Raw genomic sequence first — 14,641 nt, 5'->3', positions numbered from 1 at the left:
TAAAGTCCTTGGCTTCATGAAAGTAACATGATGTTATAATGCAAAATTTATAGAAAATTAGTTTATTTTTCGGAGCGGGTTTAGGATAAGTTTCAGCATGTGTCTTATTTAAAGCTGTTCTACACTACTAGATGAAAGATACATTATAGAGTACATTTGTTTGGTACAGTTGCAGTATTATTATTTGGTACGAACACAGTTCGAAATAATTGTTAATAATTGTAATATCACGGATATAAAAAGGCCACAGTGACTCGCCGGATACTTGTTTGAAAGTGGAAGACACTTTCCAACCGTAAAGTCCTTGGCATACATGAAAGTAACATGATGTTATAATGCAAAATTTATAGAAATTAGTTTATTTTTCGGAGCGGGTTTAGGATAAGTTTCAGCATGTGTCTTATTTAAAGGTGTTCTACACTACAAGATGAAAGATACATTGTAGAGTACATTTGTTTTGTAAAGTTGCAGTATTATTATTTGGTACGAACACAGTTCGAAATAATTGTTAATAATTGTAATATCACGGATATAAAAAGGCCACAGTGACTCGCCAGATACGTGTTTTAAAGTGGAAGACACTTTTCCACAAGTAAAGTCCTTGGCCTTCATGAAAGTAACATGATGTTATAATGCAAAATTTATAGAAAATTAGTTTATTTTTCGGAGCGGGTTTAGGATAAGTTTTCAGCATGTGTCTTATTTAAAGCTGTTCTACACTACTAGATGAAAGATACATTATAGAGTACATTTGTTTGGTACAGTTGCAGTATTATTATTTGGTACGGACACAGTTCGAAATAATTGTTAATAATTGTAATATCACGGATATAAAAGGCCACCGTGACTCGCCGGATACTTGTTTGAAAGTGGAAGACACTTTCCAACCCGTAAAGTCCTTGGCATACATGAAAGTAACATGATGTTATAATGCTAAAATTTATAGAAGATTAGTTTATTTTTCGGAGCGGGTTTAGGATAAGTTTCAGCATGTGTCTTATTTAAAGGTGTTCTACACTACAAGATGAATAGATACATTGTAGAGTAATTTGTTTTGTAAAGTTGCAGAATTATTATTTGGTACGAACACAGTTCGAAATAATTGTTAATAATTGTAATATCACGGATATAAAAAGGCCACAGTGACTCGCCAGATACGTGTTTTAAAGTGGAAGACACTTTTCCACAAGTAAAGTCCTTGGCCTTCATGAAAGTAACATGATGTTATAATGCAAAATTTATAGAAAATTAGTTTATTTTTCGGAGCGGGTTTAGGATAAGTTTTCAGCATGTGTCTTATTTAAAGCTGTTCTACACTACAAGATGAAAGATACATTATAGAGTACATTTGTTTTGTAAAGTTGCAGTATTATTATTTGGTACGAACACAGTTCGAAATAATTGTTAATAATTGTAATATCACGGATATAAAAAGGCCACAGTGACTCGCCGGATACGTGTTTTAAAGTGGAAGACACTTTCCACAAGTAAAGTCCTTGGCCTTCATGAAAGTAACATGATGTTATAATGCAAAATTTATAGAAAATTAGTTTATTTTTCGGAGCGGGTTTAGGATAAGTTTTCAGCATGTGTCTTATTTAAAGCTGTTCTACACTACTAGATGAAAGATACATTATAGAGTACATTTGTTTGTAAGTTGCAGTATTATTATTTGGTACGAACACAGTTCGAAATAATTGTTAATAATTGTAATATCACGGATATAAAAGGCCACAGTGACTCGCCGGATACGTGTTTTAAAGTGGAAGACACTTTCCACAAGTAAAGTCCTTGGCCTTCATGAAAGTAACATGATGTTATAATGCAAAATTTATAGAAATTAGTTTATTTTTCGGAGCGGGTTTAGGATAAGTTTCAGCATGTGTCTTATTTAAAGCTGTTCTACACTACTAGATGAAAGATACATTATAGAGTACATTTGTTTGTAAAGTTGCAGTATTATTATTTGGTACGAACACAGTTCGAAATAATTGTTAATAATTGTAATATCACGGATATAAAAAGGCCACAGTGACTCGCCGATACGTGTTTTAAAGTGGAAGACACTTTCCACAAGTAAAGTCCTTGGCTACATGAAAGTAACATGATGTTATAATGCAAAATTTATAGAAAATTAGTTTATTTTTCGGAGCGGGTTTAGGATAAGTTTTCAGCATGTGTCTTATTTAAAGCTGTTCTACACTACTAGATGAAGAGATTACATTATAGAGTACATTTGTTTGGTACAGTTGCAGTATTATTATTTGGTACGACACAGTTCGAAATAATTGTTAATAATTGTAATATCACGGATATAAAATGGCCACAGTGACTCGCCGGATACTTGTTTGAAAGTGGAAGACACTTTCCAACCGTAAAGTCCTTGGCATACATGAAAGTAACATGATGTTATAATGCAAAATTTATAGAAATTAGTTTATTTTTCGGAGCGGGTTTAGGATAAGTTTCAGCATGTGTCTTATTTAAAGGTGTTCTACACTACAAGATGAATAGATACATTGTAGAGTACATTTGTTTTGTAAAGTTGCAGTATTATTATTTGGTACGAACACAGTTCGAAATAATTGTTAATAATTGTAATATCACGGATATAAAAAGGCCACAGTGACTCGCCAGATACGTGTTTTAAAGTGGAAGACACTTTTCCACAAGTAAAGTCCTTGGCCTTCATGAAAGTAACATGATGTTATAATGCAAAATTTATAGAAAATTAGTTTATTTTTCGGAGCGGGTTTAGGATAAGTTTTCAGCATGTGTCTTATTTAAAGCTGTTCTACACTACTAGATGAAAGATACATTATAGAGTACATTTGTTTTGTAAAGTTGCAGTATTATTATTTGGTACGAACACAGTTCGAAATAATTGTTAATAATTGTAATATCACGGATATAAAAAGGCCACAGTGACTCGCCGGATACTGTTTGAAAGTGGAAGACACTTTCCAACCGTAAAGTCCTTGGCATACATGAAAGTAACATGATGTTATAATGCAAAATTTATAGAAATTAGTTTATTTTTCGGAGCGGGTTTAGGATAAGGTTTCAGCATGTGTCTTATTTAAAGGTGTTCTACACTATAAGATGAAAGATACATTGTAGAGTACATTTGTTTTGTAAAGTTGCAGTATTATTATTTGGTACGAACACAGTTCGAAATAATTGTTAATAATTGTAATATCACGGATATAAAAGGCCACAGTGACTCGCCGGATACGTGTTTGAAAGTGGAAGACACTTTCCAAGTAAAGTCCTTGGCATCATGAAAGTAACATGATGTTATAATGCAAAATTTATAGAAATTAGTTTATTTTTCGGAGCGGGTTTAGGATAAGGTTTCAGCATGTGTCTTATTTAAAGGTGTTCTACACTACAAGATGAATAGATACATTGTAGAGTACATTTGTTTTGTAAAGTTGCAGTATTATTATTTGGTACGAACACAGTTCGAAATAATTGTTAATAATTGTAATATCACGGATATAAAAAGGCCACAGTGACTCGCCAGATACGTGTTTTAAAGTGGAAGACACTTTCCACAAGTAAAGTCCTTGGCCTTCATGAAAGTAACATGATGTTATAATGCAAAATTTATAGAAAATTAGTTTATTTTTCGGAGCGGGTTTAGGATAAGTTTTCAGCATGTGTCTTATTTAAAGCTGTTCTACACTACTAGATGAAAGATACATTATAGAGTACATTTGTTTGGTAAGTTGCAGTATTATTATTTGGTACGACACAGTTCGAAATAATTGTTAATAATTGTAATATCACGGATATAAAAAGGCCACAGTGACTCGCCGGATACTGTTTGAAAGTGGAAGACACTTTCCAACCGTAAAGTCCTTGGCATACATGAAAGTAACATGATGTTATAATGCTAAAATTTATAGAAGATTAGTTTATTTTTCGGAGCGGGTTTAGGATAAGTTTTCAGCATGTGTCTTATTTAAAGCTGTTCTACACTACAAGATGAAAGATACATTATAGAGTACATTTGTTTGTAAAGTTGCAGTATTATTATTTGGTACGAACACAGTTCGAAATAATTGTTAATAATTGTAATATCACGGATATAAAAAGGCCACAGTGACTCGCCAGATACGTGTTTTAAAGTGGAAGACACTTTTCCACAAGTAAAGTCCTTGGCCTTCATGAAAGTAACATGATGTTATAATGCAAAATTTATAGAAAATTAGTTTATTTTTCGGAGCGGGTTTAGGATAAGTTTTCAGCATGTGTCTTATTTAAAGCTGTTCTACACTACTAGATGAAAGATACATTATAGAGTACATTTGTTTGTAAGTTGCAGTATTATTATTTGGTACGAACACAGTTCGAAATAATTGTTAATAATTGTAATATCACGGATATAAAAAGGCCACAGTGACTCGCCAGATACGTGTTTTAAAGTGGAAGACACTTTTCCACAAGTAAAGTCCTTGGCTTCATGAAAGTAACATGATGTTATAATGCAAAATTTATAGAAAATTAGTTTATTTTTCGGAGCGGGTTTAGGATAAGTTTTCAGCATGTGTCTTATTTAAAGCTGTTCTACACTACTAGATGAAGAGATTACATTATAGAGTACATTTGTTTGGTACAGTTGCAGTATTATTATTTGGTACGAACACAGTTCGAAATAATTGTTAATAATTGTAATATCACGGATATAAAAAGGCCACAGTGACTCGCCAGATACGTGTTTTAAAGTGGAAGACACTTTCCAACCGTAAAGTCCTTGGCATACATGAAAGTAACATGATGTTATAATGCAAAATTTATAGAAAATTAGTTTATTTTTCGGAGCGGGTTTAGGATAAGTTTTCAGCATGTGTCTTATTTAAAGCTGTTCTACACTACTAGATGAAAGATACATTATAGAGTACATTTGTTTGGTACAGTTGCAGTATTATTATTTGGTACGAACACAGTTCGAAATAATTGTTAATAATTGTAATATCACGGATATAAAATGGCCACAGTGACTCGCCGGATACTTGTTTGAAAGTGGAAGACACTTTCCAACCCGTAAAGTCCTTGGCATACATGAAAGTAACATGATGTTATAATGCAAAATTTATAGAAGATTAGTTTATTTTTCGGAGCGGGTTTAGGATAAGGTTTCAGCATGTGTCTTATTTAAAGGTGTTCTACACTACAAGATGAATAGATCACATTGTAGAGTAAATTTGTTTTGTAAAGTTGCAGAATTATTATTTGGTACGAACACAGTTCGAAATAATTGTTAATAATTGTAATATCACGGATATAAAAAGGCCACAGTGACTCGCCAGATACGTGTTTTAAAGTGGAAGACACTTTTCCACAAGTAAAGTCCTTGGCCTTCATGAAAGTAACATGATGTTATAATGCAAAATTTATAGAAAATTAGTTTATTTTTCGGAGCGGGTTTAGGATAAGTTTTCAGCATGTGTCTTATTTAAAGCTGTTCTACACTACTAAGATGAAAGATACATTATAGAGTACATTTGTTTTGTAAAGTTGCAGTATTATTATTTGGTACGACACAGTTCGAAATAATTGTTAATAATTGTAATATCACGGATATAAAAAGGCCACAGTGACTCGCCGGATACTTGTTTGAAAGTGGAAGACACTTTCCAACCGTAAAGTCCTTGGCATACATGAAAGTAACATGATGTTATAATGCAAAATTTATAGAAATTAGTTTATTTTTCGGAGCGGTTTAGGATAAGTTTCAGCATGTGTCTTATTTAAAGCTGTTTACACTATAAATGAAAGATACATTATAGAGTACATTTGTTTGGTACAGTTGCAGTATTATTATTTGGTACGACACAGTTCGAAATAATTGTTAATAATTGTAATATCACGGATATAAAATGGCCACAGTGACTCGCCGGATACTTGTTTGAAAGTGGAAGACACTTTCCAACCCGTAAAGTCCTTGGCATACATGAAAGTAACATGATGTTATAATGCTAAAATTTATAGAAGATTAGTTTATTTTTCGGAGCGGGTTTAGGATAAGGTTTCAGCATGTGTCTTATTTAAAGGTGTTCTACACTACAAGATGAATAGATCACATTGTAGAGTAAATTTGTTTTGTAAAGTTGCAGAATTATTATTTGGTACGAACACAGTTCGAAATAATTGTTAATAATTGTAATATCACGGATATAAAAAGGCCACAGTGACTCGCCAGATACGTGTTTTAAAGTGGAAGACACTTTTCCACAAGTAAAGTCCTTGGCCTTCATGAAAGTAACATGATGTTATAATGCAAAATTTATAGAAAATTAGTTTATTTTTCGGAGCGGGTTTAGGATAAGTTTTCAGCATGTGTCTTATTTAAAGCTGTTCTACACTACTAGATGAAAGATTACATTATAGAGTACATTTGTTTGGTACAGTTGCAGTATTATTATTTGGTACGACACAGTTCGAAATAATTGTTAATAATTGTAATATCACGGATATAAAAAGGCCACCGTGACTCGCCGGATACTTGTTTGAAAGTGGAAGACACTTTCCAACCGTAAAGTCCTTGGCATACATGAAAGTAACATGATGTTATAATGCTAAAATTTATAGAAATTAGTTTATTTTTCGGAGCGGGTTTAGGATAAGTTTTCAGCATGTGTCTTATTTAAAGCTGTTCTACACTATAAATGAAAGATACATTATAGAGTACATTTGTTTGGTACAGTTGCAGTATTATTATTTGGTACGAAAACAGTTCGAAATAATTGTTAATAATTGTAATATCACGGATATAAAAAGGCCACAGTGACTCGCCGGATACTTGTTTGAAAGTGGAAGACACTTTTCACAAGTAAAGTCCTTGGCCTTCATGAAAGTAACATGATGTTATAATGCAAAATTTATAGAAAATTAGTTTATTTTTCGGAGCGGGTTTAGGATAAGTTTTCAGCATGTGTCTTATTTAAAGCTGTTCTACACTACTAGATGAAGAGATTACATTATAGAGTACATTTGTTTGGTACAGTTGCAGTATTATTATTTGGTACGGACACAGTTCGAAATAATTGTTAATAATTGTAATATCACGGATATAAAAAGGCCACAGTGACTCGCCAGATACGTGTTTTAAAGTGGAAGACACTTTTCCACAAGTAAAGTCCTGGCCTTCATGAAAGTAACATGATGTTATAATGCAAAATTTATAGAAAATTAGTTTATTTTTCGGAGCGGGTTTAGGGTAAGTTTTCAGCATGTGTCTTATTTAAAGCTGTTCTACACTACTAGATGAAGAGATTACATTATAGAGTACATTTGTTTGTACAGTTGCAGTATTATTATTTGGTACGACACAGTTCGAAATAATTGTTAATAATTGTAATATCACGGATATAAAAAGGCCACCGTGACTCGCCGGATACGTGTTTTAAAGTGGAAGACACTTTCCAACCCGTAAAGTCCTTGGCATACATGAAAGTAACATGATGTTATAATGCACAAATTTATAGAAAATTAGTTTATTTTTCGGAGCGGGTTTAGGATAAGTTTTCAGCATGTGTCTTATTTAAAGCTGTTCTACACTACTAGATGAAGAGATTACATTATAGAGTACATTTGTTTGGTACAGTTGCAGTATTATTATTTGGTACGGACACAGTTCGAAATAATTGTTAATAATTGTAATATCACGGATATAAAAAGGCCACCGTAACTCGCCGGATACTTGTTTGAAAGTGGAAGACACTTTCCAACCCGTAAAGTCCTTGGCATACATGAAAGTAACATGATGTTATAATGCTAAAATTTATAGAAGATTAGTTTATTTTTCGGAGCGGGTTTAGGATAAGGTTTCAGCATGTGTCTTATTTAAAGGTGTTCTACACTACAAGATGAATAGATTACATTGTAGAGTAAATTTGTTTTGTAAAGTTGCAGAATTATTATTTGGTACGAACACAGTTCGAAATAATTGTTAATAATTGTAATATCACGGATATAAAAAGGCCACAGTGACTCGCCAGATACGTGTTTTAAAGTGGAAGACACTTTTCCACAAGTAAAGTCCTTGGCCTTCATGAAAGTAACATGATGTTATAATGCAAAAATTTATAGAAAATTAGTTTATTTTTCGGAACGGGTTTAGGATCAGTTTTCAGTATGTGTCTTAATTAAAGCTGTTATACACTATAACATGGAAAGATGACATTATAGAGTACATTTGTTTTGTAAAGTTGCATTATTATTATTTGGTACGGACACAGTTCGAAATAATTGTTAATAATTGTAATATCACGGATATAAAAAGGCCACCGTGACTCGCCGGATACTTGTTTGAAAGTGGAAGAAACTTTCCAACCCGTAAAGTCCTTGGCATACATGAAAGTAACATGATGTTATAATGCTAAATTTATAGAAGATTAGTTTATTTTTCGGAGCAGGTTTAGGATAAGGTTTCAGCATGTGTCTTATTTAAAGCTGTTATACACTATAACATGGAAAGATGACATTATAGAGTACATTTGTTTGGTACAGTTGCAGTATTATTATTTGGTACGGACACAGTTCGAAATAATTGTTAATAATTGTAATATCACGGATATAAAAAGGCCACCGTGACACGCCGGATACTTGTTTGAAAGTGGAAGACACTTTCCAACCCGTAAAGTCCTTGGCATACATGAAAGTAACATGATGTTATAATGCTAAAATTTATAGAAGATTAGTTTATTTTTCGGAGCGGGTTTAGGATAAGGTTTCAGCATGTGTCTTATTTAAAGGTGTTCTACACTACAAGATGAATAGATTACATTGTAGAGTAAATTTGTTTTGTAAAGTTGCAGAATTATTATTTGGTACGAACACAGTTCGAAATAATTGTTAATAATTGTAATATCATGGATATAAAAAGGCCACAGTGACTCGCCAGATACGTGTTTTAAAGTGGAAGACACTTTTCCACAAGTAAAGTCCTTGGCCTTCATGAAAGTAACATGATGTTATAATGCACAAATTTATAGAAAATTAGTTTATTTTTCGGAGCGGGTTTAGGATAAGTTTTCAGCATGTGTCTTATTTAAAGCTGTTCTACACTACTAGATGAAGAGATTACATTATAGAGTACATTTGTTTGGTACAGTTGCAGTATTATTATTTGGTACGGACACAGTTCGAAATAATTGTTAATAATTGTAATATCACGGATATAAAAAGGCCACCGTGACACGCCGGATACTTGTTTGAAAGTGGAAGACACTTTCCAACCCGTAAAGTCCTTGGCATACATGAAAGTAACATGATGTTATAATGCTAAAATTTATAGAAGATTAGTTTATTTTTCGGAGCGGGTTTCGGATAAGGTTTCAGCATGTGTCTTATTTAAAGGTGTTCTACACTACAAGATGAATAGATTACATTGTAGAGTAAATTTGTTTTGTAAGTTGCAGAATTATTATTTGGTACGAACACAGTTCGAAATAATTGTTAATAATTGTAATATCATGGATATAAAAAGGCCACAGTGACTCGCAGGGTACGTGTTTTAAAGTGGAAGACACTTTTCGACAAGTAACGTCCTTGGCCTTCATGAAAGTAACATGATGTTATAATGCACAAATTTATAGAAAATGAGTTTATTTTTCGTAACGTGATTAGGATAACTTTTTAGAATGTGTCTTATTTAAAGCTGTTCTACACTACTAGATGAAGAGATTACATTATAGAGTACATTTGTTTGGTACAGTTGCAGTATTATTATTTGGTACGGACACAGTTCGAAATAATTGTTAATAATTGTAATATCACGGATATAAAAAGGCCACAGTGACTCGCCAGATACGTGTTTTAAAGTGGAAGACACTTTTCCACAAGTAAAGTCCTTGGCCTTCATGAAAGTAACATGATGTTATAATGCTAAAATTTATAGAAGATTAGTTTATTTTTCGGAGCGGGTTTAGGATAAGGTTTCAGCATGTGTCTTATTTAAAGGTGTTCTACACTACAAGATGAATAGATTACATTGTAGAGTAAATTTGTTTTGTAAAGTTGCAGAATTATTATTTGGTACGAACACAGTTCGAAATAATTGTTAATAATTGTAATATCATGGATATAAAAAGGCCACAGTGACTCGCCAGATACGTGTTTTAAAGTGGAAGACACTTTTCCACAAGTAAAGTCCTTGGCCTTCATGAAAGTAACATGATGTTATAATGCACAAATTTATAGAAAATTAGTTTATTTTTCGGAGCGGGTTTAGGATAAGTTTTCAGCATGTGTCTTATTTAAAGCTGTTCTACACTACTAGATGAAGAGATTACATTATAGAGTACATTTGTTTGGTACAGTTGCAGTATTATTATTTGGTACGGACACAGTTCGAAATAATTGTTAATAATTGTAATATCACGGATATAAAAAGGCCACCGTGACACGCCGGATACTTGTTTGAAAGTGGAAGACACTTTCCAACCCGTAAAGTCCTTGGCATACATGAAAGTAACATGATGTTATAATGCTAAAATTTATAGAAGATTAGTTTATTTTTCGGAGCGGGTTTAGGATAAGGTTTCAGCATGTGTCTTATTTAAAGGTGTTCTACACTACAAGATGAATAGATTACATTGTAGAGTAAATTTGTTTTGTAAAGTTGCAGAATTATTATTTGGTACGAACACAGTTCGAAATAATTGTTAATAATTGTAATATCATGGATATAAAAAGGCCACAGTGACTCGCAGGGTACGTGTTTTAAGGTGGAAGACACTTTTCCACAAGTAACGTCCTTGGCCTTCATGAAAGTAAATTGATGTTATAATGCAACAATTTATAGAAAATTAGTTTATTTTTCGGAGCGGGTTTAGGATCAGTTTTCAGCATGTGTCTTAATTAAAGCTGTTATACACTATAAAATGGAAAGATGACATTATAGAGTACATTTGTTTGGTACAGTTGCAGTATTATTATTTGGTACGAACACAGTTCGAAATAATTGTTAATAATTGTAATATCACGGATATAAAAAGGCCACAGTGACTCGCAGGGTACGTGTTTTAAAGTGGAAGACACTTTTCGACAAGTAACGTCCTTGGCCTTCATGAAAGTAACATGATGTTATAATGCACAAATTTATAGAAAATGTGTTTATTTTTCGAAACGTGATTAGGATAACTTTTTAGAATGTGTCTTATTTAAAGCTGTTCTACACTACTAGATGAAGAGATTACATTATAGAGTACATTTGTTTGGTACAGTTGCAGTATTATTATTTGGTACGGACACAGTTCGAAATAATTGTTAATAATTGTAATATCACGGATATAAAAAGGCCACAGTGACTCGCCAGATACGTGTTTTAAAGTGGAAGACACTTTTCCACAAGTAAAGTCCTTGGCCTTCATGAAAGTAACATGATGTTATAATGCACAAATTTATAGAAAATTAGTTTATTTTTCGGAGCGGGTTTAGGATAAGTTTTCAGCATGTGTCTTATTTAAAGCTGTTCTACACTACTAGATGAAGAGATTACATTATAGAGTACATTTGTTAGGTACAGTTGCAGTATTATTATTTGGTACGGACACAGTTCGAAATAATTGTTAATAATTGTAATATCACGGATATAAAAAGGCCACCGTGACTCGCCGGATACGTGTTTTAAAGTGGAAGACACTTTCCAACCCGTAAAGTCCTTGGCATACATGAAAGTAACATGATGTTATAATGCACAAATTTATAGAAAATTAGTTTATTTTTCGGAGCGGGTTTAGGATAAGTTTTCAGCATGTGTCTTATTTAAAGCTGTTCTACACTACTAGATGAAGAGATTACATTATAGAGTACATTTGTTTGGTACAGTTGCAGTATTATTATTTGGTACGGACACAGTTCGAAATAATTGTTAATAATTGTAATATCACGGATATAAAAAGGCCACCGTGACTCGCCGGATACGTGTTTTAAAGTGGAAGACACTTTCCAACCCGTAAAGTCCTTGGCATACATGAAAGTAACATGATGTTATAATGCACAAATTTATAGAAAATTAGTTTATTTTTCGGAGCGGGTTTAGGATAAGTTTTCAGCATGTGTCTTATTTAAAGCTGTTCTACACTACAAGATGAATAGATCACATTGTAGAGTACATTTGTTTTGTAAAGTTGCAGTATTATTATTTGTTACGAAAACAGTTCGAAATAATTGTTAATAATTGTAATATCACGGATATAAAATGGCCACAGTGACTCGCCGGATATTTGTTTTAAAGTGGAAGACACTTTTCCACAAGTATAGTCCTTGGCCTTCATGAAAGTAAATTGATGTTATAATGCAAAAATTTATAGAAAATTAGTTTATTTTTCGGAGCGGGTTTAGGATCAGTTTTCAGCATGTGTCTTAATTAAAGCTGTTATACACTATAACATGGAAAGATGACATTATAGAGTACATTTGTTTGGTACAGTTGCAGTATTATTATTTGGTACGGACACAGTTCGAAATAATTGTTAATAATTGTAATATCACGGATATAAAAAGGCCACCGTGACACGCCGGATACTTGTTTGAAAGTGGATGACACTTTCCAACCCGTAAAGTCCTTGGCATACATGAAAGTAACATGATGTTATAATGCAAAAATTTATAGAAAATGAGTTTATTTTTCGAAACGTGATTAGGATAAGTTTTTAGAATGTGTCTTATTTAAAGGTGTTCTACACTACAAGATGAATAGATCACATTGTAGAGTACATTTGTTTGGTACAGTTGCAGTATTATTATTTGGTACGGACACAGTTCGAAATAATTGTTAATAATTGTAATATCACGGATATAAAAAGGCCACCGTGACTCGCCGGATACATGTTTTAAAGTGGAAGACACTTTTCCACAAGTAAAGTCCTTGGCCTTCATGAAAGTAACATGATGTTATAATGCACAAATTTATAGAAAATTAGTTTATTTTTCGGAGCGGGTTTATGATAAGTTTTCAGCATGTGTCTTATTTAAAGCTGTTCTGCACTACTAGATGAAGAGATTACATTATAGAGTACATTTGTTTGGTACAGTTGCAGTATTATTATTTGGTACGAACACAGTTCGAAATAATTGTTAATAATTGTAATATCATGGATATAAAAAGGCCACAGTGACTCGCAGGGTACGTGTTTTAAGGTGGAAGACACTTTTCCACAAGTAACGTCCTTGGCCTTCATGAAAGTAAATTGATGTTATAATGCAACAATTTATAGAAAATTAGTTTATTTTTCGGAGCGGGTTTAGGATCAGTTTTCAGCATGTGTCTTAATTAAAGCTGTTATACACTATAACATGGAAAGATGACATTATAGAGTACATTTGTTTTGTAAAGTTGCAGTATTATTATTTGGTACGAACACAGTTCGAAATAATTGTTAATAATTGTAATATCACGGATATAAAAAGGCCACAGTGACTCGCCGGGTACGTGTTTTAAAGTGGAAGACACTTTTCGACAAGTAACGTCCTTGGCCTTCATGAAAGTAACATGATGTTATAATGCACAAATTTATAGAAAATGTGTTTATTTTTCGAAACGTGATTAGGATAACTTTTTAGAATGTGTCTTATTTAAAGCTGTTCTACACTACTAGATGAAGAGATTACATTATAGAGTACATTTGTTTGGTACAGTTGCAGTATTATTATTTGGTACGAACACAGTTCGAAATAATTGTTAATAATTGTAATATCACGGATATAAAAAGGCCACAGTGACTCGCCAGATACGTGTTTTAAAGTGGAAGACACTTTTCCACAAGTAAAGTCCTTGGCCTTCATGAAAGTAACATGATGTTATAATGCAAAAATTTATAGAAAATGAGTTTATTTTTCGAAACGTGATTAGGATAAGTTTTTAGAATGTGTCTTATTTAAAGGTGTTCTACACTACAAGATGAATAGATCACATTGTAGAGTACATTTGTTTTGTAAAGTTGCAGTATTATTATTTGGTACGAAAACAGTTCGAAATAATTGTTAATAATTGTAATATCACGGATATAAAAAGGCCACAGTGAATCGGCGGATACGTGTTTTAAAGTGTAAGACACTTTACGACAAGTAACGTCCTTGGCCTTCATGAAAGTAACATGATGTTATAATGCAGAAATTTATAGAAAATTAGTTTATTTTTCGGAGCGGGTTTAGGATAAGTTTTCAGCATGTGTCTTATTTAAAGCTGTTCTACACTACTAGATGAAGAGATTACATTATAGAGTACATTTGTTTGGTACAGTTGCAGTATTATTATTTGGTACGGACACAGTTCGAAATAATTGTTAATAATTGTAATATCACGGATATAAAAAGGCCACGGTGACCCGCCGAATACGTGTTTTAAAGTGGAAGACACTTTTCGACAAGTAACGTTCTTGGCCTTCATGAAAGTAACATGATGTTATAATGCACAAATTTATAGAAAATTAGTTTATTTTTCGGAGCGGGTTTAGGATAAGTTTTCAGCATGTGTCTTATTTAAAGGTGTTCTACACTACTAGATGAAGAGATGACATTATAGAGTACATTTGTTTTGTAAAGTTGCAGTATTATTTTTTGGTACGAACACAGTTCGAAATAATTGTTAATGATTGTTATATCACGGATATAAAAAGGCCACAGTGAC

At 32.6% G+C, this 14,641-nt stretch overlaps 1 protein-coding gene across 15 annotated transcripts in view; it reads right to left on the bottom strand.

Annotated features, from left to right (window-relative positions):
• LOC107981432 (putative thiamine transporter SLC35F3) overlaps nucleotides 1-14,641 on the bottom strand; it is a 671,722-nt gene that overhangs the window by 199,931 nt on the left and 457,150 nt on the right. The window contains exon 8 of one of the 15 annotated variants that reach the window (XM_031928088.2): nucleotides 9,845-9,894. The exons of the other annotated variants lie outside the window; for them this stretch is intronic. Coding sequence (XP_031783948.1) covers nucleotides 9,887-9,894 — 8 coding nt within the window. The 3' untranslated portion in view covers nucleotides 9,845-9,886. Of the gene's footprint in view, nucleotides 1-9,844; nucleotides 9,895-14,641 lie in introns of those variants that run through there. 15 annotated transcript variants of the gene reach the window in all.

The sequence above is a fragment of the Nasonia vitripennis genome, assembly GCF_009193385.2.
Source record: "Nasonia vitripennis strain AsymCx chromosome 4 unlocalized genomic scaffold, Nvit_psr_1.1 chr4_random0003, whole genome shotgun sequence".
NCBI lineage: Eukaryota > Metazoa > Arthropoda > Insecta > Hymenoptera > Pteromalidae > Nasonia > Nasonia vitripennis.
The sequence above is the reverse complement of the archived record's forward strand: the minus strand, read 5'-3'. Positions and strand labels throughout refer to the sequence as shown.